The sequence below is a fragment of the Rhamphochromis longiceps genome, linkage group LG9, assembly GCF_057381845.1.
Source record: "Rhamphochromis longiceps isolate RC_006_pf linkage group LG9, R_longiceps_female_GT1.1, whole genome shotgun sequence".
In the NCBI taxonomy this organism is placed as follows: domain Eukaryota; kingdom Metazoa; phylum Chordata; class Actinopteri; order Cichliformes; family Cichlidae; genus Rhamphochromis; species Rhamphochromis longiceps.
Genome location: NC_140565.1, coordinates 16,418,585 through 16,445,483, shown reverse-complemented (window position 1 = coordinate 16,445,483; position 26,899 = coordinate 16,418,585). Strand labels below are relative to the sequence as shown.

The 26,899-nt window shown below is 38.9% G+C and overlaps 3 protein-coding genes across 10 annotated transcripts in view; 2 read left to right on the top strand and 1 right to left on the bottom strand.

The window, feature by feature from the left end:
• The window catches only part of relch (RAB11 binding and LisH domain, coiled-coil and HEAT repeat containing), a 37,871-nt gene extending 28,310 nt beyond the window's left edge, over positions 1–9,561 (bottom strand). For 3 of the 6 annotated variants that reach the window (XM_085418506.1, XM_085418509.1, XM_085418508.1), the window contains exons 1-7: positions 8,974–9,561; positions 4,073–4,162; positions 1,361–1,432; positions 1,169–1,224; positions 931–1,044; positions 505–699; positions 208–302 (exon numbers count right to left, since the gene is read on the bottom strand). In XM_085418506.1, coding sequence (XP_085274632.1) covers positions 208–302; positions 505–699; positions 931–1,044; positions 1,169–1,224; positions 1,361–1,432; positions 4,073–4,162; positions 8,974–9,427 — 1,076 coding nt within the window. In that variant the 5' untranslated portion in view covers positions 9,428–9,561. The remainder of the gene's footprint in view (positions 1–207; positions 303–504; positions 700–930; positions 1,045–1,168; positions 1,225–1,360; positions 1,433–4,072; positions 4,163–8,973) is intronic. The other 3 variants (XM_085418510.1, XM_085418511.1, XM_085418507.1) reach the window with 2 other exon arrangements.
• Positions 9,562–9,643: 82 nt separating this feature from the next.
• On the top strand, positions 9,644–22,885 carry pign (phosphatidylinositol glycan anchor biosynthesis, class N). 3 transcript variants are annotated; one of them, XM_085418514.1, is made up of 29 exons: positions 9,644–10,176; positions 10,715–10,801; positions 10,947–11,068; positions 11,217–11,315; positions 11,413–11,519; positions 11,756–11,880; positions 12,047–12,177; positions 12,274–12,393; positions 12,498–12,538; positions 12,643–12,702; positions 12,794–12,886; positions 13,016–13,071; positions 14,865–14,943; positions 15,197–15,379; positions 15,484–15,623; positions 15,995–16,094; positions 16,224–16,316; positions 16,670–16,761; positions 17,222–17,327; positions 17,411–17,519; positions 17,671–17,773; positions 17,872–17,974; positions 19,627–19,713; positions 19,951–20,006; positions 20,242–20,317; positions 20,675–20,748; positions 21,039–21,081; positions 21,191–21,243; positions 21,347–22,885. In XM_085418514.1, exons 4-29 carry the CDS (start codon positions 11,303–11,305, stop codon positions 21,468–21,470), a joined length of 2,367 nt encoding a protein of 788 aa, XP_085274640.1. In that variant the 5' UTR covers positions 9,644–10,176; positions 10,715–10,801; positions 10,947–11,068; positions 11,217–11,302; the 3' UTR covers positions 21,471–22,885. The 3 variants fall into 3 exon arrangements, with proteins under 3 accessions (XP_085274640.1, XP_085274639.1, XP_085274638.1); XM_085418513.1 differs by having other exon boundaries at positions 10,534–10,801; positions 21,347–22,884; XM_085418512.1 differs by having other exon boundaries at positions 10,483–10,801; positions 21,347–22,883.
• A 1,454-nt stretch (positions 22,886–24,339) lies between these two features.
• gpr141 (G protein-coupled receptor 141) lies at positions 24,340–26,890 on the top strand. The gene is made up of 2 exons (XM_085418504.1): positions 24,340–24,600; positions 25,129–26,890. Exon 2 carries the CDS (start codon positions 25,130–25,132, stop codon positions 26,042–26,044), a length of 915 nt encoding a protein of 304 aa, XP_085274630.1. The 5' UTR covers positions 24,340–24,600; position 25,129; the 3' UTR covers positions 26,045–26,890.
• The last annotated feature ends 9 nt before the right edge of the window (positions 26,891–26,899 follow it).

Sequence of the window (26,899 nt, the reverse complement as noted above, 5' to 3'; positions counted from 1 at the left end):
GTTATAGAAACTGAAAACTTCTGAGACTTTTTTTTTTAATGAATACTTCTGCTGACTCTTTGCTCAGCAGTAGAAGGGGTAAATGTTCTTGATGAAATGACATGCAGTGAAAGAGCTATGAATGTTGGAAACCTTGTCAGGATCAAAGACTTCAGAGTTTTTCAAAAAGAATAGTATACGAGCACAGACATGCACTCAAGCACACACCATTGCAGTTTCTTTATCTGCTCTGCTAGGTTCTGCTTCTCATTATTGAGGAGGCTTATCTGGTACTCCAACTCTTGCACGACTTCTGTCTGCTGCTAAAGAGAAGAAAAAAAACATAATGCAGACAAATTACAAACTCAGCTCAAGAGCCGGAGCTCTGAAGTCACAACTTCTTCAGATTTAACTGAAAGAGAAAAATCACTTTGCGTTTAGTTTCACAGCCTTTTCTCAATGAATCTCTCTGGTACTAGAAGGAATACAAAGCAATAAAACAGGTTCAACTCAGCGTACACACACCTGTTGTGAAAGGTCAGGCTTCTTTAGTGGATCTTGGGCAATGCAGTTTCCAGGAAGATCGACAAAATCCACTCCAACTGACACATCAGCTGTGTCCCGAGGAGAAGGGAGGGGGGTGCCACAGCTTCTGTAGAGCTGCAACAGGTCGGGGGGTTTGGGGATGTTGAGGCCAACATCATCCCACAACTCAAAGTCCTGGGAAGAAACATAAAGCAAAACAGTTTAGTAATTGTCATTTGTGTCAGGCATGGGCTCTTCCTTTGCATTACACAATTATGTGCAAGTACAAGTTTAAATTATTCATACTACCTTCAGTACTTTCTTATGAATTAGGATGTTTTTTGTTTTGTTTTTTTGTTGAAAAGGAGACAGACCTAATTTTAAAAATAAAAGACTAACTCCAGTTAGGCATTTACCATCCTTTACCTGATCATCATTTTCATCAGAGAAGGTGATGGATGAGAGTTTGTATTCATTTTTCAATAAATACTCATTCACAAGGAAGTTTAAGGCTCTTTTCTCCAGTGGGCGGATAGGCTCCTGAGGCAGAGAAGAACAAGGTCGATCACGGCAATGTTCTCACAAAGGTTTAAAGGGACACATTCGTTCATTCTTCACTCATTTCACCACAAAGGAAAAATTAGAAAGCTTGTAAATCCCCCACCTGAATTTCAGGGCTTGACTTGTAGTTTTTTCTCTCCTGAGAGGGCACTTCGCTCTCTGAGAAATTGAGAATATATGAGATAAATTTGAAAGGATGCTGAGCATCACTCACCAAAAGGAATTCTCTGACAAAAAGAGAGAAAGCTGTAACAAAAAGGGTTCAGGTGGAGAAGAAGTTAAAAGTGCGCCACACCTGCTGCCTGAGTCAAGTTGGCGCGCAGAGCCTGAATGGTCTCCTTTGCTTTCCGTAGCTCAAACTCCAGCACTGGACAGGAAGTGACAACACACACAGGAAGTGCATCCAACCAAAGACAGGGAACAAACAAATAAAACAGATGGGTATGAAAAACCAAACAATGACACAAAAGATTAAAAAGTCATAAAAACAAAACAAAAAAGGATGCATGCAAATCATGGGTCTAAGGAACGCATGCAGCAGAGGACTATGGTAAAGCTGGCAAGATGTTTCTTGGACAGGTGTGTTTTCTGCATTGAGACGCAGCTCAATGATAGAATTTCCTGCCCTTGTTTTCCTCTCATTAATACTTAACAAATGGAAGTCCAAATTTACCTACATTGTAGCTGAGAGGCAAATAAATCCATTCAGGCTACTAAAATGTATCCTTGATAAACTAGGAGCTGTCTGACACAGGTTTTTATAAGTAATAAGTAATTTACACATTTTAATTCAAGCCACTCAAGGGACAGCCAATGCTCAAATGTTTTGTTCTTAAGAGATAAGACCATCACACTATGAACACCACAACATAAAGCTATTTCAGCTAACAGACAAAACGTGAGTTTGGCATTCTTTGCTAGGTTACCGATTTAGACTCGTCTTTCTTGACTTTGACTTTGCAAAACAAATAAAAAACAAAACAAAAAACATAACACGATCAAGCCAATCATAGAAACTCGAGGAAGCTGTTTCTGGCATCTTATATACTATCAGAAGGAGCAGAAGGTATTATTTATAAAAATGTTTATTTTTAATCTGTAAGTAAAAATGGTAAATGCTAGATTCATACTGATTTCTTCTTTAAAGAACACACAAGGTCTTAAGACATGTTAGATTAAAAACACACGCAAAAAGTAATAAGCAATGGAGCAGGAAAACTATGTTGCATAGCTGTGCACTGAAAAATCTGCAATTTGGTCCGTCTCTTGTTTCCCCAACATGTGTCACTTAAGGTTTAAGGCTGCTGTTGGTTTCACACTTCTTTATAGCGTGAAACCTGGTTTCACGCTATAAAGAAGAGCTTAAAAAAAAAAAAAAAAAAAACAACAAAAAGCCGAAAAACATTTTCAGGAAACAGTCTGAATTTCCATATAAAGGTCAAAGCCAATTTCTGAGCATTAAAAAATAGTAAATTTCTGCCAGAGGAAACCGAGTTACCATTCAGACCTTCCTAGCAGATCAAGTGCACAGGATGCAAACGCAACAAAATGGAAAACCAAGAACTGAATAACGGGAAGAGAAGGAAAAATAAATAAATAAAAGCAAAAAGCTAGACTGGATGGAGTGACTTGTCCAGTATTTTACTGGGGTTTGATCAACGTCAACGGAGAAAGCCAGAAAACCCAGAGTCAGACAGCTGGGGGCAGGGCTCTTACAAGAAGAACAAGTTGAGCGGAATGAGAGTGGGGATGTTTCAAAAGTAAAGAGAGAGGAAGGGAAACATGGCAATTTGGTAGAAAGGGCAGTGTGTGAATAGTCATTTTTAAAAATGATGCATAATTTGGAGGTGTGAGGTAGAACCAACATCTCTGCTGCATGGTTTTAACTGGGCCCTTACTTCATGTCATCGTTTTTCTCAACTGATAAAAGCCCCAAACCAGAAGCAAGCGTTTCCCGCATTTACATTATTGGTGCATTAACTGGCGTTACCCAAGACTTTACCATCAGAATACAACATACACATTTAAATTAAATGACATTTATATTCATAGGACAATCTATATGCCATCCCCCATCCCATCATGCTCTACAATCTATTTCTCACCCTTAATATTCATGTACAGTGGAAGGGAAAACAAATTTAATGTAAAAAAACAAAAACAAAAAAAACAAACAAAAATACACAACATAATCCACCACTTTAACAGTTTAGGCACAGTTTTGGGACACACACTTACACACACTTACTTTTAAAATGTGTGGATGGCTGCAGAAAACTGTTACTAGCTTTAACCCTTATAATCTAGCAGACTTCTCATGGCTAAACATTAATGTCTTCATCTTGAGGATTGTGAAACTACAAAATTAAAACCAGAAGGGGATTTGGTTAATACACAGTCCCTGCCTGATCCCATTTTGCGTTCGGCATTCTACATAAATATCAAAGGCTTACTCATTTATTTTTTCCTTTAGTCCACGGCATAAAAATGCTCACCACACAACACCTGAAAAAAGGCAATATGCCAGTAAATGAACACCTGTTCTTAAACCCAATGGTGTGATGACACATCATTGGCGTCAGGAGGAGCTGTTAATGTGTTTAGCTAAAACTATCAGACTGTGTGTCACGAATGAGCCATTGAGAGGGGAGGGCGGGGGAGAGTGCGCTTTTTAAATAATGCTGATACATGTTTGGTACCAAAAATACCACAGACTGGTTTTGCTGTGTGACGGTTCGTGAGAGGAGGCACAAAGACCTCAATGAACTTAAAAAGAGAAAAATGTGACTAATTTATCCCTAATAAAGCAGGACTGACAGAAACACATTTGTGTTATTAAGCAGAGTTTATTTATTACTGGTCATCGTTGTTATTAAAGCAGCTTTTAGATTTCATTTTGCCATATTCCACGGCGCTCCCATTCAGTCATTGTCTACTCTCCCGATCTTTTATCCCCAGTGTAAGCTAGGCCTCTTGTTTTGAGCCCTGACCGTATGGTTCATCTTACCTGCCACCCGTTCGTCTGTCTCTCGGTTACCGTCATCTGAGTAACGAGCAAAGTCCAGAGAGTCTAAGGTGCTGATGCTGCCTGCTCGATCTGAACAAAAACACAGACACAGAGACAGAAGTGAGACAAGTATACACCTGCATAACCATACAGCTAAATGATTGCACTCCCCAAGAGCTCACAGTTGAAAAATTTAACTGTGCAGCCTACATGGTGCTCTATAGATTCTTCTCTATGAAATAATAGGATCAGCTTCAGTGTGGTAAAACCCACTTCCAAACTATTAATTCCACCAACTATACACAAGGGTAGGCAGGTGCTAAGAGAAGGAACATAAAGGTGATAAATAAGCACACTCTTTGCTCATATTTCACTGGGCTAGGCTGCTCTGATAGCTAAGTCAATGGTGTTGGCTTTCTTTCCACAGCAACGCAAGTGTGAGATTGGCCTGTTTGTTCTCTGATATCAAGATACAGTACAATGTCAAGTCATATGTGACCTTGTTGGCCTGAAAGACCAAAAAAAAAAAAAAAAAAAAAAAAAAAAAAAGCTGTGTGAGTAATTTAACTGAATTAGCAAATCATTTCCACTCATTAAGTTATAACTTGTATTATAAACTTTGATCATATTACTACTTTGGATTGTTAAAATCCTCTAGTTTAAAAAAAAAAAAAAAAAAAAAGACTGAGGAAAACTTAGATATCAAAGGAAAAAAAAACAGCATGTATTTCCCTTTGTAGACAAGTAATGTATTTCACTAATATTTCTTTTTCTGTTACATATAAGGTTTGTCTATATAAGCGTATACAATATTTTATGTCATGTTCAAATTCACGACCATGCAACTTTATGATATAGTGACAGTGTTTCTCCAATGTCTGTCTACACAAGTGTCATTGTTCTGCCAAGCTGATGTCAGGCAAACTAATTTTCCTGCATAGAAAGCTTCCAAACATGTTTACTTCCTGATGATGTGTGAGGACATTTGTTGTTAGTAGCTGCAATCCATCTGGCAAAACAGTGAGTAATAGAGTTTGCAGGTGTGCGTGCGTGAACGGAGCAAAAGAAAAAACAAAAAAGTAATTTGATAATGTGAGGGGGCATTTGCAGATGTCCTTTGTGTACATGTCTGATGTGCAAAAAAAAAAAAAAAAAAAAAAACCAAGCCTGGTTGACCTTTCATTTCCTTGACAGATTTGACACTTCAGTCTGTCACCACCTCCCTTTATTCAACCCCAGCTGATTATACAACACCTAAGCGCACACAGATGATTGTCTTTCTACTTGCCAAAACAGAAAACGCTAAAAGATATAAACTGAAAGCTAAGGTACACGAGTTTACATCAGGGCCTAGGAGCTGATATTGATGAATGGTCAGGAGGAAGCCAACAGGCACTTTTAATTTAATGGGAAGGTTTTTGGCAAGACTGATTTAAACTGTGGTTATAAATATGGGATGAAAAAGTGGAGCACAAATTATAAGTGAATCACAGACAAGCACACAAACCTACACAAGATCAAATATCTTAGGTCTTAAGAAAATAAGCCTTTTTTGTCTGGCAGCAGATCATTTTATTTACGTCAGTGTGTATGTATGTCTGTATGCATGTATGTGAATAAATGATGATGATTTCTTATTGAGATTTTACCACTGATTCTGTTTATCTTAATATTTTCAACTCAAACTAACAGAATAAAGCCATTTGAGGCACAGTTTCCAGTACAAAATTACTATGTCAAGTCAGGATTTCCTATTCCTAAGCATGTTATCATTTCAATCGCTTTGCATAGTATTAGAAAAAAAAATCAAATATATGTTCATGTTTACTGTGTGAATTCATACAATACAGCAATATACTCCTATTGACAGGTTACATTAGAGTGCAGCACATTGAAAATGTAGTTTGGCGATTCCAGACTAGGACAGCACATAAATTGTGGTCACAAATGATCTAGAACTGATAATGCGAAGCTTCTATTTAACCTATTTAAAGAATACAAAAGTTCCTGCAACGATTACAAATAAACAGTTGCCTGTCTAGCAAGAGGTGAAGAGAGAATCCTGCAAAATTCATTGCAGCAAATTAGCAAGGTGGTGGGAGATGGCATGCTGTGTCATGTGCCCTAGAGCAACAGCTGCAGATGCAGCTTGTAACACAGTCATTATCCACACACATGCTCACTGCTGATTCACAGTCACAAGTTTTGTTTTTTTTATTTGCAATCACCACACCAATTACATTTCAGATTCATCAGAGATTTGTTACTTCGTCAGAGAGATTTTGTTTTAAATTCTAGCCTGTATCACATATCTAAAAAAAAAAAGAAAAAAAAGTATTATTTATAGCACTATATGGATGAAACCTATCCAAGGAAACTATCACACTCTCTAGACTGTATGCTGCAGGTGCAATATCCATCTTTTCATTAACTTCAGACTTGATAACAGGCATCAGAATCTATGGACCAAATTTATTTCAACACAATAAGTCATCATAAACTAGACATTATTTTATTTATAGTGTTTACAATCATAAGGATCACAAAGTCAGAAACCACTGAAGGGGATTTGTTTAAAAACAAACAACAACAAAACAAACAAAACACACACGAGAAATTGGCTGTTGAAATAGCAAGCTGTTCTGTCAATGTAGAAAAAGAAAGCAGACATCCAAACAGTATCCCTCCTTCTTTAGCAACAAGAGCAACTTAAGTAAATCCTAATGTTGCAATGTGGCAGAGAAATTCTCCCACATGAAAAGAAAGATAATTGCAGAGATCACATGAGGTCTGGACTATCAGCTATGCTAGGATGAAAAATGACATGGCCTTCAGCAAAGTCTGTCCCTCATATCAACTCATTGTTACAGGCTACAGGCTTGTAGATTACACCACTTCTCTATGATGTTCCTGTCACAAGCACAACAGGGGAGGTGTCAGGTCCTTTCAAACTCATGGTCTTACCGTGTTCCAAACCTTTTGGGAAATAGGAGATACTAAAAGACACACATCCTATAGTGGTTTGTGTTTACTGCTGTAGCCTTAAGGCATAGATACAGGGGCAGAATTTAATTATAAAGGTTGAACAGATTGAAAAAAAAAGACAAGGAATATGACTAGCTGCCGTTTGCAATCTGGAAAAGCCAGACTGAGGCCAGCTACCAAGACACACGCCTAAAACTATACTCCGGTTTTCTGAGATCTTAGGCAATGTTCATTGCCACTGCATACAAAATAGTTGTGTCTGGTTTTAACATTTATTTATATGAATCCCTCAGCTGGAAAACTGCCAAATGCTTCTACAGTAAAAATACATAATTTAGCCTTGTTCCATAATTTGAAAAAGTCAAAATTACATTTGCAGTGCAGCTTCAATGACATGCTGCAAAAAGCCATAGCCATTCAGTCTGGCACACTGATAAAAATCCTTTCATTCGTGAGGGCAATGTCTCGAATGAATGACTAAACTCACCCTACAAAAACATCTTAAAACCGTGATATAAAATCAGTCAGCCTTGATTTTGAGTGCATGTTTCACTGCCAAATAGATATTGGAAGAAGACTTTTTTTCTCTCCCCCCCTGCTAATTTCAAACAGTCAAGTAGACAAACACACCCACTGGTGTGACATGGCACTTTCTATTCAAGATACAATCTGTTTTCACCAAAACACACTAACAGAAAAAAAAAGCACCTCATTTTCAGTGGAAGGGAGATTTATTTCTGTTAAATTAGTGTGGTGAACAATGAATGTAGGTGTAACATAATTCAATTTACTACCTATAAGCTTCCTAATCTATCACACATCTAAAATTATAGAATTATAAGATTATAAATTCTATTAATGAAGTCTACAATGAATTCATGAAGTAAATACAATAATAAATGTTGAGTCAACACATTTCTAAATGTTAGACCAATATATTTTCATCTGGTCATTTTTTAATGCTAATGGTCTATCATTGTAGCCAATTTGCTAATCCTTTAATGTCAAGACATTATGCTGAGTGCAAATACATTCACTTGACTCACTGGTATGAAGTGGGGCCACAACAAATGTTTTTGCTGCTATTTAACAAGATTTAACTCTTTAGTTACTGCTTCTACTATAGCAGGTGCTGTTTATTTGTGGATGAGGCTGTGACCATGGGTACCATTTGCATAGCAGGTCTGCCTAAGGTCCTTGCTGCCAGACTCTTCAACTGCTGTGTTGGTGCATGGTGATTAATGAAAATGAGTCTTGTAAATGGATTAGGGTGCAACAGATGTACACATTTTACATAATAACATTTTATCTCCCTAGCTGGGTAGACGCAACCTGTGTAGAGCAACACAACCATTTACAAGACACTTTGCTCCTGGACCAGATGATACAGCTTCAAACTAATTCAGGAAGCCTGAAGCCTGTTTTATCATTATTACAAGACTGTAGAATTCTCCTTTGTTCAAATGTGCTATTTGAGCAATACTGTGGTTCAGGGAAAGGCAAAAGCTGTTCGTACAGGCACCCGCTTCTTCTCCTTCCTCTCTTTTGTTTTCTATAGCCGATATTGACCTCTGACGGGTGTTTTCCTACAGGGCTAAATTACACTTGGGCGATCACTACAGGTCACCAGCATTATTACGCTACCAGTATTTATCTTTCAGTGAGTAGTTAATGTTTAATGCCTTGTCACAACTCTGTGTTAGTCTGTCATCTCACGACTGACCCACAAAACCCAATAGCTGGCTGCGGCCCTGGAGCTGAAGAGCAGGTGCAGCAAACAGATCTCAAGCTATCGTAGCCAATGATTAAAGCTAACGTTAGCCAGCTGATGGGCTAACTCTGTTTCATACAACATCAATACAGAGCTAGCGAACAGCTACATATGTAGCACTAAGAGAGCAGCTAACGACACTTACTCAGTGGTCCTCCAGGTCCGAGTACCTGGTCTTTGGCAGGTGGAGTACCGCTCTGTCGTTCGAAGTTGCCAGGGTTGGAGAAATAATCCCTCAGCCGGGGGAGCTCTCTGCCTGCTTCCAGCAGTTCGGTGTGAAACTCCAAGGCCGTGAGGATGTATTGGTCCCGCAATAACTGGGCAGCGATGACATCTACAGATACCCGCGTCTCGGCGCTGCCTGCCATAGCGGAGGTGGCGGCGGCCGACGCCGAGATGCCCTCACCGCTGGGGCTCGTCCGGTTGCTAGACAGCAGGAGCGACGGAGGCTCTGCGTCTGCAGGCGGAGAGAAAGGATTGCCTGGCGGTGGTCCTGGCGCCCCGTCACTCGGACTCCGCTCTGTGTCAACTGTTTCGTTAGGGCGCCGTTCGGCCTCTTCTTCAGAATCACTGAGATTAAATGGGTTCACCGACGCCATTTTTGCCCTAAAGAGATTTTTTTTTAAAGCTAGCTAAGCTAATCACACCCGCTGCTTCCTGAATGGATATTAGGTTAGCTAAGGTTTGGTAGGTGGAAGAGGAGGAAGAAGAAGAAATGCGAAGCTACGATTGGTCAAATGTAAGAGACGCTACTCCCAAAGCCCGCCCCTTTTATGGAATACTGGAAAAGTATTGGGTACATTTGATGTAGAGAGGAAAACTAGGCAGGGCACATTTGACAGCTGATAGCAATTGCTAGCTACTATGCTGTCAAAAAAAAGCTGCGCTCAAACCATTTCTATTAAAAATGCACTTCACTGCAAACAAAACAAATAAATAAGGGCTGCTTATTTTTTATTACATTTCGTAATAGGTAAACTTGAAGTGAATCGTTTAATTTAAACTACACTACCCACAATGCAGCTACAAACCACAACGTCAACACACAACGTCAAAAACGAGTGACAACAAGGAAGTGAATGCTCATGCGCCTGAATTTCTTGTAGTAATCTTCTTAAACAGGGAGACATTTGGTTTTAGGTTGATCTTTTTTTAGGTTGATCTGTCTGGTTCTCTGAGCATGTTCTTGGCGATCTACGAAGTGACAATGGAAGCTAAAGCAGTGTGAATCTATGAACTTGTAGTAGTAGTAATAGTAGTAGTAGATAGGTTGGTCACTCACTCATTCATTCTTTAACGGAACATTATTCCCGTTTTTATGATCAAAATCCGCAGACGTTACATGCAGGTAAGACTCTTTTCATGGCCTGTTTTTCTAAGTTACTTTCTTGTTACCAGTGGTAAGTTGGCTGGACCATTAAAATATTCCGAATTAAACATTAAAGCCTTTTTTTAACGTTGCTTAATGGCATATGGTGAATGAAGGATTAAGCTGCTCTTAAGACCGCATACTTTGGCTTAACAAGCCTATATTATTCTGAAACCTTCTAATGCCCCTTCTATTGGCTTTAACTTCTTAATCCTGATTGCAAATGCAGGCTGTGAGTTGTCTTCATTCTATTCCATTTTTTTTTTTAATTTTTCCTTCTTCTAGTTACCTCTTTTCACTTCCAAGTGAATTAAATCTACCCTGCTTGTCCTCAAGTAAACCCTCAGTTGTTCCTCGGTGTGGCTTTGGCACCCAAAATGAGGATGATCACCTTCTTTGTGATTGGGCTGACAGTCCACGTGGTCTTCTTCATCTCTATCTTTGATATCTACTTCACCTCTCCTCTGGTCCATGGCATGACACCCCACTCCACACCCCTGGAACCCCCTGCTTCCAGACTGGTGTTAGTGGTGGCCGATGGTCTCAGAGCAGACAGTCTCTTCACCCTGCTCCCTAATGGCTCATCCAGGACACCATACCTGAGGTCAGGAAACCAATACAAAGAAATAAATTTTGATGTGGAGTTTGGGTCTGTTTAATTATTCTTGTAAGGTGATGCCATTTTTACAGCATGTCTTTTCATTCCCCCTGTTTGCATAAGCATATGTGCTTCTGTTTCCATATTTCAGGAGTATAATAGAGGACAAGGGGACCTGGGGTGTGTCACACACACGTGTGCCTACCGAGTCTCGGCCCGGTCACGTTGCTCTCATTGCTGGCTTCTATGAGGATGTTAGTGCAGTTGCTAAAGGTGTGTGCATGATGGTTTTTGTTTTTTGTTTTTTTGTTGTTTTTTACATGGTAGGAAGAGAAATGCTCAGCGACTTGGAGAGATTACTCTCTATTGTATGTGTTTCTCTGTGGCATTCTACTGTGACCATTTATGTGCTTGTTTTCAGGCTGGAAGGAAAATCCTGTAGAATTTGACTCTGTGTTTAATGAGAGCAGACACACCTGGTGCTGGGGCAGCCCTGATATCCTACCTATGTTTGCCAAAGGTACACAAGCATCACAAACAGAACCATTAATCTACACAATAGAAAAAAAACATTAAATCACATATCTGAGCAAACATGTTTCCTTTGGTTATTTCAGGCGCTAGTGGGGACCATGTGTATACCCACACATACCCGGCAGTGGAGGAGGACTTTGCCTCCACAGATGCATCCAAGCTAGACAGCTGGGTGTTCACTCAAGTCAAAGTATGTAGTGGAAGTATTAGCATAAAAAAATATTTTATGATTGATCTATTGATATTAACTACAGGTTTACCCACAAAAACACATTTTATAAAGACTGTGTTTTATGTGTATTATGTGTGTCATGTGTCATGCAGTGAAATATAACCCAACTTGGAGTCATTGCAGAATTTCATTTACAGAATTGATCCACATGGATTTCCTGAATAAGCCTAAAATTATTTAATATTTTTCAACAGTCCTTCTTTAAGTCTGCACAGTCTAACTCCACTCTGAAGGCCAGCCTATGGGAGGATAAAAATGTCTTCTTCCTGCATCTGCTTGGAATTGACACTAATGGACATGCTCACAGACCAATGTCGCAGTAAGTAGTTAACCTTGTATTAAGAGCTGCTGATTTTTAATTTTTTTTATTTTTTAACCTTTGGGCAGTTGTGCAGTGGTTCTTAGTCGTGTTAACAAATTCATCCAAATAAGCATTCTCTCATCCAGCTGCATCTTTGTCTTCTATTTTGTCTTTTTTCCCCCAGAGAATACCTAGACAATATTGGTCTAGTAGATGCAGGTGTAGCTGAAGTGGTGTCTATAATAGAGGACTTCTTCGACAATGATGGCAGAACAGCCTATGTGTTTACCTCTGACCACGGCATGACAAACTGGGGTAAACTTGTTTGTGTATCTAAATGTTTTGCTGCCTGCTAGCGAGTTTTCTATTACAGTTTTCTATTTTGGCATGTTTGTGTGCGTTTGTCTCCAGGTTCCCACGGTGCGGGCCATCCTTCTGAAACGCTAACCCCTTTAGTGGCGTGGGGAGCTGGGGTTCAGAAAGCCAAGGGAGCCACAGAACCCCAACCATACAATGATGGGTTCCTACAAGGTACGTTCAAACACTTTTTTTTTAAGATTTAAATTTACAACCGATACCCTCCAGTTTGTCTGTTTTACTTTGTCTAAATGATTGTCCTGGTTTGTTTCTTTTAGACTGGAAACTGGAGCATCTTCGTAGAGTCGACGTCAGTCAGGTAAAGCTCATGGAAATTTAAACTTTTTAACAATTTCCTGTCATCAGTTGTATTAAAGTGTAATATTTGTGTGTCTTCGTTGTTTGTTTGGGTTTTTTTGGCAGGCTGACATTGCTCCGCTCATGGCTTCCCTCGTTGGTGTGCCTATTCCTGTTAACTCTGTTGTAAGTCAGAGACAAAATCAGCCATTTAATGGGAAATGTTCAATAATTTTTCAAGTCTTTGTTACATGTTTTGTCTGTATTTGTTTTTCAGGGCGTGTTACCTCTTCTCTACCTCAACAACAGTGAGCGGTTCATGGCTGAGAGCATGTACACTAATGCTATTCAAGTACTGGAGCAGTTCAAGGTATAACAGCATCTGCTTTGGCTAACAAAATGCTTATCAACTATCTGTCATGTCTTTTATTATTCTATATGACACTGTGATCTAAACTGATGGTAAAGCTGTGTTTTTACTGTGTGTGTTTATTTGTAGATGAAAATGATGCAGAAAAAGGAGACAACCTTATCTTTTCTCTTCACCCCATACCAGTACGTACAGTAACTAACTGATGTTTTTCTAACAAAAATCCAATCAGAAGAACATGAATTTGCTTTTCACCGTGGCCTGTTGTGTTTACTGTGACCTCATAGATAGTGTAAAGAGAATAGATTAAAAGAGTCATTTGCAAAGAATTAATTGGCAGAAACAAAAGTATTTGTAACGTAAATGCTGTGTTTTTATATCAATCCCATTTCCAGAAAAGTTGGGATATGTTCTAAAATGTTTTTAACCTCCAAACTCTTTCATGGCATGCATTTTTAATTTCTCTTAGCTATTTGGGCTGTTTGGGACCTGATGAATGTAAAAACAAAGAATTACCAATCTATTTTTTTTTTTTTTTTTTTTACTGATTTTTGTTTCTGAGAAAAATTAGATCCACATATGAAGACATTTGTTTTAAATTTTGATAGAACAGTAGCAGTATAACGTCCTCGTAAGTGGATATCAGGCCCTTGTAGAGCAAAATTTAGTATTTTTGTCTAGACAACCCAAAATGTGATGTCCACATATGTGGATGCCAGGTCCTAGGAAGTTAAAAAATACAAATCTGTGATATGTTAATTCACGTGAACATATATTCAAGTGACCAAAGTACAAAGATGTTGGAAGATTTCCTGACCTACTTAATTGTTTTTTGTAAATGTACCAAAATTTGAATTTGACAGGTGCAACACAGTAAACACAAAAGTTGGGATTGAGACATATTTACTGTTGTTTTTTTTTAACTGAGTGTTGTAGTTTTCCAGTTAGAAATTTTGTTCATTTTTACTTGGTTTAACCTGCGGTCATGTTGTCTGTAGGAAATAGATCCTAACAAGCAGCGCTCTGTGCCTCAGTCAGTGGTATCTACAGATGCAGCTCGCCCTGCTGTGGTCACTGATGCTCCTCTGTATCATCACAGATCCTTTTGCATTTTTCGCTGATAGCAATCTGGATAGTTGTTTTCATCATTGGCAAAGAGAACTCAGCGCTGTTTTCCAAAAACACAGAAATGTGGATTTATCTGTGCATAGCGCACAATGACACAGTCTTTCTGTCCTTCTGAGGTGAACCCTGACATAGAGAGCTCTATGCAACTGACATTTGACTTCCTCCTTCAATCATAATACAGTTTCAAGTTGCATTAGTGGATGTGGGTCTATGTTAAGTGACAGTGGTTTTCTGAAGTACTTCTGAGCCCCGGTGGCTATATTTATATATTTATATCACTGCAGCGTGACTGTTTCTAAGGCGGTGTAGCCTGAGGGCTCAAGCTGGTTTCAGTCTTGACCTTAGTGTGAGAAATGGTTTGAATTCTCTTAATCTTTTCATAGTGGTACATACTATAGATGTCTGAAGAAATTTCTTTGCAATAGTGCACTGAGAAATCTTTTCTTTTGAAATCTGGAGCAATTCTCTCATGAATAACACATAAGGAAATAAGGGATGAACCACAACCCACAAAGACCGAGTTTGTGGTGATTTCTAAATTTACCTTTACCCAATCAGTTACCCTGCTTAATCTGGTTCCTCTGAAGATATAAAGTTTTGGGGGGTTTTATTGCATTTTGGAAAAAATCCCAACGTTTCTGGAGACGGGGTTTGTACTTTCACAGTAAATTCTTTTGCTGACCCATTAAAAATCAGTCAATGTGACATTTAGATTAACTTCTGAGGTTATGCAGCACGAAGGCCAAGAATGTGTCCACTAACCAAACCACATATTCATGGCCGTATTTAAATTGCACACTTTCACACACTTCATCTGTTTTGCACCATCTTGCACCCTCTTTCTTCCCAGACTCCTGACTGAGTCAAAACAAGCAGAATTCACCCAGAAGGCCCGAATACTCATTCAGCTGGAGAAGTACGAGGATGCTGTGAGTATGGGGGGGTCTGTGGCTTTTAAATCTAATCATACTTTTACAATACGTGCAAAGCCAATTTCTAGATTTATTTTGATACTTTGATGAATTATTTAAACATTTACTGAACCTGTGTTCATAAACTAAAGTCTAACTTAAATGAACTACAGTAAATGCATTCTACATTATCGCTACTTTCTCCATCGTATGTTTTCTTCCGCTTAAGCAACAAATTAGGTTTTTGTCCCCCTATTTTGTCTCTTGTCAGATCTCTTTGTGCCAGTCTCTGATATCTCGCTCTCTGGAAGGCTTGGTTTACTACCACACCTACGACCGATTCTTCCTCGGTTGCAGTGTGGTGCTGGGATTTGTAGGCTGGACCTCATATGTCGTCTTAGTCATACTGAAGACTCACGCGAGTCTCAACAGACATCCTAATCTCACTAAACAGGTTAGGATATACAGTAGATTGTAATCCCTCAAGATGCCTTCCACCCAAACAAGTCTGCACAACCCGAATGTCTTGTTAAGTTGGTATTTTTCTCCTGTGTGCAGATTCCTGGCCGTAACTTGGCAAGGCTATGCACGTGTGTGGCAGTGGTGATCACACTCTTCCTGCTTATTCAAAGAAGCCCCATAACCTACTATATTTACTGCCTGCTGCCTATCCCTGTGTGGTATTCTGTTCTGAAAGAGTAAGTAAAAGACACGTTCAAAATAATGCAAACTGGATTTAAAAAATGTACAAAACAAGTTTGTTCAGATGCATTCAGTCAATTTACAATAATTTGTATATTTACTATAGTCACAGAACCCTGATATTAAAACACACGCAAAAGGATCACATCAGTCAGTGAATACAGCAGCTTTTCACTGGATCTAATTAGCCTCACACAGGCTTGTATGCACATCTGGCTCAGGTGGAGTGAAGTGCTAATTAGATCCTTTGAACTGGCGTTTTATGCATTCATGGTTCTCCTATGTAAAAGGGATAAAGAGATGTTTTATTCTTCATCTCATCCTTTTATGACAGGAAAAAGTAATCCCCTCAATGATCTATTTTTAGGTCTGGAACTCTGAGAGATTTGATTCAGACAGCCCCTTCTCTCCCACTGTGGAAATGTCTGGGCTATTTTGTGCTGGTGGCGTTTGGGATTGAGCTGCTGGTAGGTGTCTTTAAATCTGCTGTGTTAAAGGCATCCTTCTGCATAAGTGCACAAAATTTCACTTGTGTATCATTAACTGTAAGAAATAAACCTGGATGCTGCATGGCTGTTTATTTTTGCTGCCCCCAGGTGGTGAGCTTCTTCCATCGCGCCGTGCTGACTGTAGGGCTGGCTGTTCTCTCTCTCTGGCCCTTCTTGTCGGGGCTTTTTGGCAAGGCTAAGGTAATTTACAGATTAGCCAGATAAAAGCAGGAAAATGTGTGTTATAGCTGTTTTTAATATCCATCCCTGTCTTGGTTATGGACAGCACTGTTTCTCCAATAATATATATATCTACATATATATATTTATAGATATATATATTATGAGTAAACAGAGTTACAAAAAATGCCTAATCATTAATAAGAAATGTCTAGCCATTCTAATTCTTCTTATGTGTCTATAACTAGAGTGTTATTGGTACTGCTTGCCTAAAACAGTAGATAATTATAAAGGTAATTATTAAATATAGATACACAATGGTAAATGTGTCAAAGTGGAAGACAGCATTTCTTTTTGTCTCTGTTTCGGTGCAGTCACGCTCACTGAGCTGGCTTGTGGGCTGTCTGTGTCTAGCTGCTTTCCCCCTCATGCCTGTTGTGGGTAGAGAACCTAACATACATCTGGTGTGAGTACTTCCTTTATTTGTATATATTTATCTGAATATTTACCGCAATATCCTATCACGGAAAAAACTGAGAGCCCAATTCATGCCAGGTTAGGTAGGTGAGTTTCAGTAAATTAGAACATCTGCAAAACAGATCAGGAAGATAAAATGTGACTGGAATCTGCATCATATTAGTGATGCAAATATCCATCACAATATTCAAATATAAAACCCCAAAAAACTGTGGAGCCACGAGCATCCACCCCCAGTTAAAGGAAACTGAATAGACTTACTGTTAAAAGTTAAAGTCCCACGATGGTTACTTTCTCTATATATAAACAGACGGGAAATTTGAAAGTGGTACATTTGAAAACGAGGAATGATTAAACTGCTACACAATACCGTCTTTCCACAACGAGCTGTGTGTACAAACTATCCATGTTTTTGAAAGTACAGTAACACATCCTGTTTGTCAACTCAGTACCTGTGCAGGTCTGCTCGCTCTTTTCACCTCAGCTTGCTACCTCTGGTCATCTCGACGGAGGACACCGCTGCACCTCGGTGACAGACCACAGTTTGTCATACAGGTACATGTCACTGTGGGCATATGTGTTTTTGTGTGTGTTACTGCATTTGCTAATACTGATTAATTACCTGTCAAACCCGGCAGATGCTCCTTGTTGCTGTGTGTGCATACGTGCCATCCCTCACACACTCCAGCCTGCAACAGAAACAGGGCCTACCCCTTCTTAATCAGATCATAAGTTGGAGCACATTAGGTGGGTTGGTTGCAAGTGGCCACAAGATACTTGGGATCTAGAATGGTTTACTTTTTAAATATTGATCGCATACGTAAGCTATACCTCAAAAGACGTTAAAACATCATATCGCTGACACCCAAGTAACCTCTGACAACTCTTCTCTCTACAGCATCTTCTATATTTGTTCCTTTGCTGAGCTCAACACGACTTTTTCATCGACTCCTCAGCATATTCTTGTCTCTCACTTCCACCTACCTGCTGCTTAGCACTGGGTAGGACAACACATTGATGCTTTAGTTGTGTCTTGTGCAGAGTTGCACCACCGCAGCAAAGCTGTAAAATGATATTTCTATTTTTGTCTCCCTCACAGGTCAGAGGCTTTGTTCCCCCCTGTGTTATCCTGGTTAATGTTTGTGTGGATTAACATCGAACAGGAAGCCTTGCTTGCTCAGGGCATGTCTGGTAGGCAAGAGGTAGAGCCATTGTTTTTCCCTTTGTAATAGAAAACTTTTGCAAACCAAAAGCTTTGGGAAGCTATCATTTATGTATGTATTTAATTGTGAAGGTCATATTTTCCATTTTACTGATATAACTCCAATTCACAACGACAGCCACTTCACAGAGCTTTATATTGTAAGGTAAAAACCATACAATCTCAGAAAGAAAACCTCAGCAGTCAACTGACATGAGGAAGCACTCAGTAATCGTGGAAAGCAAGAACCCCCTTTTAACAGGAAGAGATGTCTGGCAGAACCAGGCTAAGGGAGAGGCTGTTTGCTATGAGCAGTTTGAGGATGAGGGGAAAGAGATGAGAATGAACAGAGCTTAGAGAGAACACAGAAAATTCAAATTGCAGGAAAGAAAAGACACAGGTCTTAAAGTCCATGTCTCATTGTGGCCGGGTTTACAGTAGAGGTGCAACGGATCACGGTTGATCCGAAATCCGAACTGATCCCACTCCACGGTTCGGTACGCACGTGATCCAAAGATTCGAAAAAGAAAAAAAAAGTATGTGTATGGTGCGCGTGGTCAGTCTGTCAAGCGGTAGTTATGGCCAGCGCTAGCGGTCCAAGTGGCAGAGCAAAGGAGTTTGCGGCATTTAAGCAGCCCTTTGCTGACCAATCCGACCGGGCTAAAGCTATTACAAAAGCTACTGGGGTGTTTAGTTGTGCAAAACAAGGGGTTTAAACTGTGATGAACGTGCTTGAGCCACGCTATGATATCTCGTTGCGCGTCCACTTCAGTGTGACAAGATCGTTCCAAGCATGTATGAGCAGGAGAAGTTTAAAGTTATGGCTGAACTGTCCCAGGCATCTTCTGTTGCTCAAACTACAAATGGGTGGACCTCCAGGGCAACGGAAAGCCACGTGACCATGACCGCTCGTTATATCACAGCGGAGTGGCCCTGTACTGCCCTATAGATCACATTAGATTAGATGAAACTTTATCCCTCGGGTGGGTTCCTCCGGGAAATTCAGTTTCCAGTAGCACAGCACCCACAGAAGTTGCAGAATGTGAGCAGAAATATACCATATATATAAACACAGAGAATACAAAAGGGATAAAAAGAATAAATAGGAATAAGAATACAAGGGAACGGCACATTTCAAGTATTGTGAGTCTATTACACCGTTGGTTATTAACAAAAACTATTGCACAGTGAAAAGGCACTACAGCTTACTTGTTCGCCCCTCCTTTGTCCCCGTTTCCCCTCCCTCTCCCCTCCAGCGAGGAGTTAAACAGTTTGTTGGCGTGTGGGACAAAGGACTTTTTAAGTCTGCTGGTCCTTGACTTTGGGAGAAGCAACCTGTCACTGAACAGACTCCTCTGGTTGTTTATGGCCGTGTGCAGAGGATGCAGAGGATGCCCAGCATGGTCCATAATGTCCATATTGCACCTTAATTTGTTTTTATATAAGTGCGTGGAATGAGTCTTCAGTTGAATGTTTTTTAATAGGCAAAGTAAATGGCGAGTTGAATTTTTGTCTTTTTTTTTTTTCTATTTTTGCTGATCCGAAAATTGATCCGATCCGTGACTTAAAACCGATCTGATCCGAACCGTGAGATTTTTGTACCGTTGCACCACTAGTTTACAGACATGCATGTTTTTTTTCTTTTTCCTCCAGTTATCCACCATCGATTTCTCTGCAAACATCGACATCACCAAGATTCGACAGCTGAAGCTGGATGACATCCGAAGGTCCTATTTTTTTGTATCCTTGTTAAGACCAGTCGCAAGTTCGCAACAATGTTAGTTCGCCGAAGCACAGAAGCGCATTGGGCTCATTAGAGTCTGTGGGTGATGTTCAGGCTGGATTTGATCAAATAAGATGTAGTATTAAAAATGTAATATAAAAGTTTTTTATGTTTAAAGTGTACAATCGGACAAAAAAAAATCAACTTGGTTCATTCTCACATTGGGCATTACCTTGACTTCACCTTTTCTTCAGGTATTTTTTATAATAACAGCATTTTTTGGCACAGGAAACATTGCGTCCATAAACAGGTATATGCATTATAGTATTTTTGTGTGAGTGTGAGAGTGTCATACAGGAAGGGGATAAGAAAAAAAAGTCAGTTCTGACAAATTTCTTTTCTATGCACTATATGTTTTGCACCAAACATAGAGTACGTTAGTGTGTATATTCTACAACACGAGGTCCATTTTCTTCTCTGAAAAGTTAAAGATTCTAGTCTGGTGTCTGTAGTCACTTTGTGTACTTCTGTTTCCCTTTGCCTAGTTTTGACCCAGCATCTGTTTATTGTTTCCTCACTGTTTTCAACCCTTTCATAATGGGAGGGTTGATGATGTGGAAGGTACTGTACTCTTAAACATTTCCTTTTTGTGATATGTATTGTGCTTCCCCAAAAGGGGAAGGAGTCTTGCACATTATGACAAGTCATGATCTATTCATATTCTGCTTGAGAAGTAAGCTTAAATACGGTTTAACCTGCCTTTCTTTTTCGCTCATGTTAATTTGTTTTAACAGCCATGACCTAGCCCATTAATTTCTGTATCTTTTTTTACATTTATTGTACGGAGAATTTAGGCAGACAGATTTGTAATAGAAATTTTTAGCATCATACGTCTAAACGAGTTTATATAATAATGTGTTTATTTCGAGTCATTTAATAGAATCCTGCATTTCCTTAAATTGTCATCTGTTCTTCCAGGTTATCATTCCATTCATCATAGTTATGTGTACATTTGAGACCATCCAAGTTGCAACACAGCTATCATCAAGGAGGTAACGCTTCGCTTCCTCATCTAAAATTATAAATTTAGTCTTTTGATTCTTGAATTAACTCTTTGAATTTGTTGGAAACGTTGAATCACTGATCTGATTCTGTCTGTAGAGTTAAAGTACGTTCTGTTTGCTTTGTTAGACATGACTCTTAAACCTTGAGGCATCTAAAATAACTATAGTAAATGGCCCAGGATCTTCTAGTTCCTCCTTCATTGTGCATGAAAAGGTTTAAATGCACTGACCAATGTGTGCTCCTTAATGTTTAAATCTCTCTTATTTTTATTTTGCAGTTTGTTCCTCATCGTCCTGGTTATCTCTGACTTGATGGCTCTGGTAATGCAGGTTTAATGTTGATCTTTTATAAAAGACTTTCTCTCGTCCACTGTTAAGCAAACTGCACATGAGGCTCAAATAGATTTTAACTCACTCTTGCTCTCCTCAGCATTTTTTCTTCATGGTGCAGGACTATGGCAGCTGGTTGGACATTGGCACAAGGTAATGAAACTTGGACATGCATTTAAAACCATGTCTTATCAATCTCTTGTTTGGGTGTCTGCGATGCATCGAAAACATGCTAAGCTTCCTCTGTCTTTTACAGCATTAGTCACTATGTGATAGTGATGTCAATGACGATCTTTCTCATGTTGCTGAGTGTGGTTACACATGTTCTCACTTCACAAAGACTCGTCCTGTGGAGGCAACGCAAGATGCACTTCCCCTAGTAAATGTTACCATGTGTCTTAAACACGATATTTATCAGTGTACCTATTTAACTGTCTTATTTCAGATATGTTTTATGTTTTGTCATATTGTTTTAATTTTTTTAATAGACAAAATGGAAAATAATCTTAGGAACCTAAATAATGCGATACTTTTTTTGCAGAGTGGCCTAAGACCTTTGCACAGTACTGTGTTGTGTTCTTTGGTACAAATGCACTCAGTCTTAGTTTCATTTGTGAATTTGTAATAGGCTGCTGCAAATATGACTGTGAATTGGGTTTTTGATGAGGGTGTTGATTTGCAACATAATACAATGGGACTGTACCTCAGTAAGAAAAAACTTTGGCCACATGTTGCTTGTCACATTTAAATATTTTACTCTGTACATGTTTCTCTGAAAGGGTTAAATCGTGTAAACAAATGAGGAAAAGCATTAGTAATGATAATTGATTTATGAAACGCATGCAAAAAGCAAACAAATGCTTTTGTGTGTGTTATTCTGCTTTTTCATGATTTCATGCTGCTACGATAAATGGTCTGGTGAAAGTATGTAACATGAGACTTCATAACGCTGCCTAAAATGTATGTTTCTTTAGTGTGAAAAGGGATGTTTTAACTTATTTTGACTACGTGTGTATCAATAAAACTGAAGGATTGGCGTGCAAACGTGTGTTTAAGAGAATTTAATTGTCGCGTGAAAACTTGAGTTGCAAATTGTTGACTTTTTCCATCATTTTAGACGTTTGGTTGTCTTCGCAACAGTGCATATTAGTAAAGATGACCTATTTAAACAAAATCAAAAATCAAACTGACAGGGAATTCTTAAGGAGTGACGAGAGGTTCTTTAACATCTAATGGAGTGTGGTGTCAACATCTCTGGCAGAATCAGGGCCAGGAAGGTGCAGAAGTTGGTGGGTAATTGTGCAAAAAGGCTGGGGCAACAGTTTTTAGGACAAGGGTTCTTTTTGCAATGAAAACAAACGATTGAACACTTTAATATTTGGCCCTCTATGCACTAGTAGTGCAGTAGAGCTACATTTGTTCAAAAATAGACATCAGTTGGACTTAAAGCTAACTAGAAAAAAATAAAAGATGAGGTAAATGTTCTTAAAATAAGCGCAAACCTAAATCAGAATATAACAGTATTAATTGTGGCAAAAGTGTAACTGAACAAATTCTATGTTTACTGTGTGCGGTTATACGCAGGATCAAATAAACCAACCTTTAAAAAACCATCGATGTTGGACAGCGTTGGTAGGTAAATGTTTGCAGCATGCACACTAAGCTTGTGGTCGGAGTGATGCGAAGGTGTTTTCCTGTTTAGTAAAGTGGACTGTGGTGTTAATTGGATCTTTTATGTTGACATCTTTGCAACTGTGGTGCAAAGTCAAAAGCTTATAAATTCCTATGATATTAGTTGGAATCACAATATACAATGTGCTGTATATGTCATATGACTTGTAACTTGTCTTTGCACTTTGTTGTTACTAAATAAATCTGTCAACATCACAGCTAGCATTACCACATCCTGACTAACTTCTCTTTTGAATAAGCAAGTAGATGACTTTGTCTAGCAAGCGCAAAAGCAAATGTTTCAAAGTTGTAACCAGGTTCAAAAGTATTTGGATGATGCCAAATACTGCCTCTCTACAGCAGAGTGGTGTTAGGATGTGAGTGCAGACTTTCAGCTTTGTTTAATAACTGGTTTCAAAAAATAATTATTTACAAACCATTAACTGTTCTGAACTCTAGAACACCCCCCCCCACCACCCAGACATTGCCACATGCCATCACCCCTCCCTTGAGATTTTGCAGTCACCTTCAGCTTCTGCTTGTTTTGTGTTTTCACCCTTGTGAAAGTTTTTTCTGAACTTAGACAGCTCAGCCACTCCAACCGATGTCTTCGATCTTTGAGGCCTTTTTGGTATCTTGAGCTCACCAGAGAATTCCTTATTTTAAAGAACGTAGCGCACTGTTGATTTGTCCACTCCCAAAGTTTTTCTACTTTCTCTCCGATCTTTTTATTTTGTTTTTTCATCCTAATGATGACCCTTATATAAAGAATTCCAGTGAATGCCTACCAAATGAAATTTCAGTGCTAGGTCATTTTTCTGTTTAACATGTGATGGAATAAAGCAGACCTCACTTGACCACAAAATTACTTACCAGTCAAGTGTGCACATACTTTTAAAGCTTCTGAAAAGGTTTCGCTGTGTATAAAAATGGCTGTAATTCCTAAAATATTAATGTAATACTTTGGCTAAACTTTTCTGGAAAAAAGCTGAAAGTCTGCACTATAATCACATCTTGATTGTTTGATATAAAATCCACTATGTTAGTGTACAGAGGCAGAATTTAGAAAAAAAAAAAAAAACACAAACTGTGCCACACTCCAAATACTAGTGGACTTAACTGTGTTCTTCCAATCGACAACAAGTTGTTATCTTCCTAAGGTGTAAGAGATGCAAGAACATTAAAGTGAAAAAGTATAAACTTTTTTGTTTGACATGCATGCCTAATATGTTGCATTAATCTGTTGCTTTTGCGAATACTCTAATCATTTCACAGTGCTTTTAACTGTCTTTATCTACGGTCATCTGGTAAACCACACACAATTTTTTATACAGGACACAAGCACTACATTCCCCAAATTACTGAATTTCTTAATTTATTCGAAGTGGCATCCTACTACAACAACTTCTTATCGTCTATATTTCACTTTAAATGTCAAAGTGAAGAGTGCATTTAGAGAAAAATGAGGAAGTAAGCAACCCTGTGTTCCTGTGTGCTGACATGTGTTTACAGCAACCTCCTGTTTCTGACACAGTATGCAAAGTAGATGGTGGTTTTTTACAACACTCACACGCAGGCTCACAAAGGCTTCATTTTCAGAACCTTAACTTCCACCGAACGTTGGCAAACTTCCACTCTTACTCTCTCTCTCACACACATGCGCGCATTCAAAGGCATATGCGCAAATGCACTCAACCAGAATCCGTTTTTTCTCAGCTTTTCTCTTCCTCTGCGACACTGTGAACATACCGCTGCTGGATATAATGTGATCTACTCCAGAGGACACACGCACACACAGAAGAGTACTCGGCATACAGTTCTTCACTGACCGAAGCGCAAGTAAGTTCACTGATAAACGATAGTATCTCTGGCTTGGACTTTGTGTTTTCTCATCATGTTCTTTCCAGTGTTGTGGTGCTCCTTTAACACTTAGACCCCCGGAGAGCAGTCATTTTGGTTTTCTACCTTAGACCCCCGCGGAGTCATCATTTTGCGTTTCTACCTTTAATGGTTAATGTGGACCATATGGTGTCCTTCAGTGGTTCCATTATTGGTTAAATGGTCTATCTGTATTTCTTAATTCTTGAGATACCTTTTTTAGTTAGTCTTACTAACATGTTTGGTGTGTGACATAGCCACATGTTTTTAGTCTTGTTTCATCACCCGAAGACAAACAAGCCCTTAAAATACATTAAATCAGTCATTCTTATTTTTTTTCAATACAGCCTTGTGTTTTCTTTCTCTTTTTATAACACCCGTTTTTAATCATTTTTGGATACACTTCATTTCCACTAACTCTTCACACCTGCCTGTCTTCCTGTTCTAATGTCTCTTACTCTTTCTTACTCAATTTCCTCTTCTGTTTAGGATGACTTCGACATTAAATGGGACCACACTATCTCCAAACCAAAGTTCAACAATGACCACACCCTCAGTTTCAGAGAAAGATGAACTAGAAGAGTACCACACAGCCCTCTTGGTCATCTACACTGTGGTCCTGATCAGTGGTACAATTAGCCTTACCATGATGATGCGCATCATGAAATCCACCACAACTTCCACCACGTCAATTGCCGTACTCAACCTGATCTTCACTCACTTCATCTTCCTGCTAACGGTTCCCTTCAGAATCTACTATTACGCAGTTCATGAATGGGAGTTGGGCTATGAATGGTGTAAAATAACCAGCAGCATGATCCACATCCACATGTACATGTCTTTTGTCCTGTATGTGATTATCCTCATCACCCGTCTGTTGACGTTCTACAAGAAAGCTTGCCAGGTGGTGTCCTTTCACAGGATGCATGCATGCATTATCAGTTTTCTGGTGTGGATTATTGTGCTGATCACTGTCCCTTGCATCATCCATTTTAATTATGGCAAAGACCATGACAAAAATGCCACTCGTTGCTTCCAGTTTGGAAAATCTATAGAATCTGTTCTGATTTTGAACTACCTGACAAGCATATTGATTATAGTCATTGCCATTGTGTTGACAGCCTTCCAGGCCAATGTCCTATGGGTTTTATACAAGAAGCATCGGGAGGGATGCACCTTTCAGCAGGAGTTCGGAGCTCAGCTGAAGAGCCTGTGCTTTGCGCTAATCATGGTCATCTGCTTCATTCCCTACCACATTTTTCGACTGTCCTACTTAAACAATATAAAAGAATTAGAGGGTACAAATGAAATATTTCTGAGCATAACCACTTTTAACTGTTTGGACATGCTTACTTTCCTGGGGAGGAGGTCCTGTAACATGTGCTTTGTAGGAAAAGCTGCTTAAAAGCGGCTGGTACTGTGTTTGCTTCACTTTTTTTTATGCCTGTCAGGGTTCTGGTACAGTTCCATAAATTTAAACAATTTAATCTTATTGCTTTTGAAGTGTTTGAAATAGCATAAAAAATTATTAAAAAACAAATTTTATCATAAAAATTGCACATGAAAAAAAAAAAAGACTGTGCAGACAACTGCGAATGACGCATAAACACTGGTTCTGATTATAAGCTTAGGTTCGACTTTCAGTTTCTAACAATAAATATTGACCTTAGTCAGACAAAACATTCCCTTAGTGGCTTATTTGGCTTCAAGTCTTTCAGATCACTTTACATTTGAACATAATTTAATATATACAGAGTTTCAAAAAATAAAACTGACAGACCCCTGACGATGTCCTTAGTTATGCTTTTGCACTTTTACAATTTTTGTACCATTGACTGACACACACACACACACACACACACACACACACACACACACACACACACACACACACACACACACACACACACACTTTTCAAGCTGTGCTTTTTTTTTAACTATTACTGTTGTTATTACTATATATGTGTACTGTGTCACAGCAAGCCGTGTTTTTATTCATGAGAACATTTAAGGACTTTAAAACTGTCTTTTGATTTTATTTCCTAATGCAGGCGCTCTTGCAATTTGCTGGTTTGTGCTTATAATAGAAAGGCTTCATACTTGGAATTTATAATGTTAGACTATGAAATTGGAGATCTCAGGATATTGTTTCTGTAAATCTGTGTACAAGGACTCTAAGTGGAAGTGAATACTTTTTAACTGTATTTGCACTTAACAGTTAAATCCTGTGTACATAGCCGATGTGAAGAAGAGAAATAAA